Below are 974 nucleotides of genomic sequence, written 5' to 3'. Positions count from 1 at the left end.
TTACATGCCCGCTGCCGCTCCTCCTTCCATTCCCACCGTTGCCTCCTCCCTCCTCTCCATTGCCTTACCCCTCACCCATCCTCCTCAACCTCCTCCACCCGTCGACTCGCCAGCTGGGCTTCGGCGAGCCCGTTCAAATATTCAAAATCCATGTCCGTTTGCGCCTGGGGCCCATCCAGGGCGTCAAACACGTACTGCAACGCCTCCCGCTCCTTGGGCGTGACACCAGGGTGCCAAAACCGCATCAAAAGCACGTAACGGTCCTTGTCGCTGGCATTGCCCGTCTCGTGGAAGTAGTGCGTGTCGAAGGCCAGAGCCTTCCCGTTCCGCCATTCCTCCTTCTGCCCCCCCACCTTGATCCAACACTCCCCCTCCGGCACGTCCACACCCAGGTGAGCCGTCAAGACGAAGTTGCAGCCGTCCGAATGCGGCTGGATCCCCGTCTTTCCCTTCTGCTTGGCAAAGAAGACCTCCACCGTGGGGGCCCCAATTTCCCGAAGAAGCTGGACGGTTTTGGGGAAGATTCGGGCATTGGTCTCGTCCCAAGCCCGGTCCTGTGGGGAGGGAGAGGGACAGAGGAGGAAGGCTTCTTTACACGCAGGCACCAACGGCATGTCAGCATAGATGCATGAAAGACGTGGACCCTCCCATGCAAGTACGTATGTAGATGAATACGACAACGAGAAATAGATAGATGGACATGAAAGACTCACATGTACACGAGACAAGTACTTCACGCAGGTCCGCGCCATTGACGACCTCCCTCTCCCGAATCCCCCCCCAAAAAAACTCCAATCCCACCAATCCATTCTAGTACCTGCAGAACCAAGGTCTTCCAGTCGGGCCCGTATGCCGCCCCCTCAGAGGTCAGAGCGCCCACCCACACGTTGTTCCCCGTTTTCTCGAGCATCTCTCCCATAGCCAAGGCCTCTTTCAGCTCCTGCTGCACTACCCCCGCATTCTCCTCAAGCTTT

At 58.1% G+C, this 974-nt stretch overlaps 1 protein-coding gene across 1 annotated transcript; it reads right to left on the bottom strand.

The window, feature by feature from the left end:
- Nucleotides 1–71: 71 nt before the first annotated feature.
- Nucleotides 72–614, bottom strand: NGA_0179120 (beta- aspartyl asparaginyl family; the record flags this gene model as incomplete). Its single annotated transcript, XM_005855064.1, has 1 exon — nt 72–614. The coding sequence occupies one exon, from the start codon at nt 612–614 to the stop codon at nt 72–74; it is 543 nt and encodes a 180-aa protein (XP_005855126.1).
- Between the last annotated feature and the right edge of the window lie 360 nt (nt 615–974).

The sequence above is a fragment of the Nannochloropsis gaditana genome (assembly GCF_000240725.1).
Source record: "Nannochloropsis gaditana CCMP526 unplaced genomic scaffold scaffold301, whole genome shotgun sequence".
Lineage (NCBI taxonomy): Eukaryota > Eustigmatophyceae > Eustigmatales > Monodopsidaceae > Microchloropsis > Microchloropsis gaditana.
This window is presented reverse-complemented; position numbering and strand designations above follow the sequence as displayed.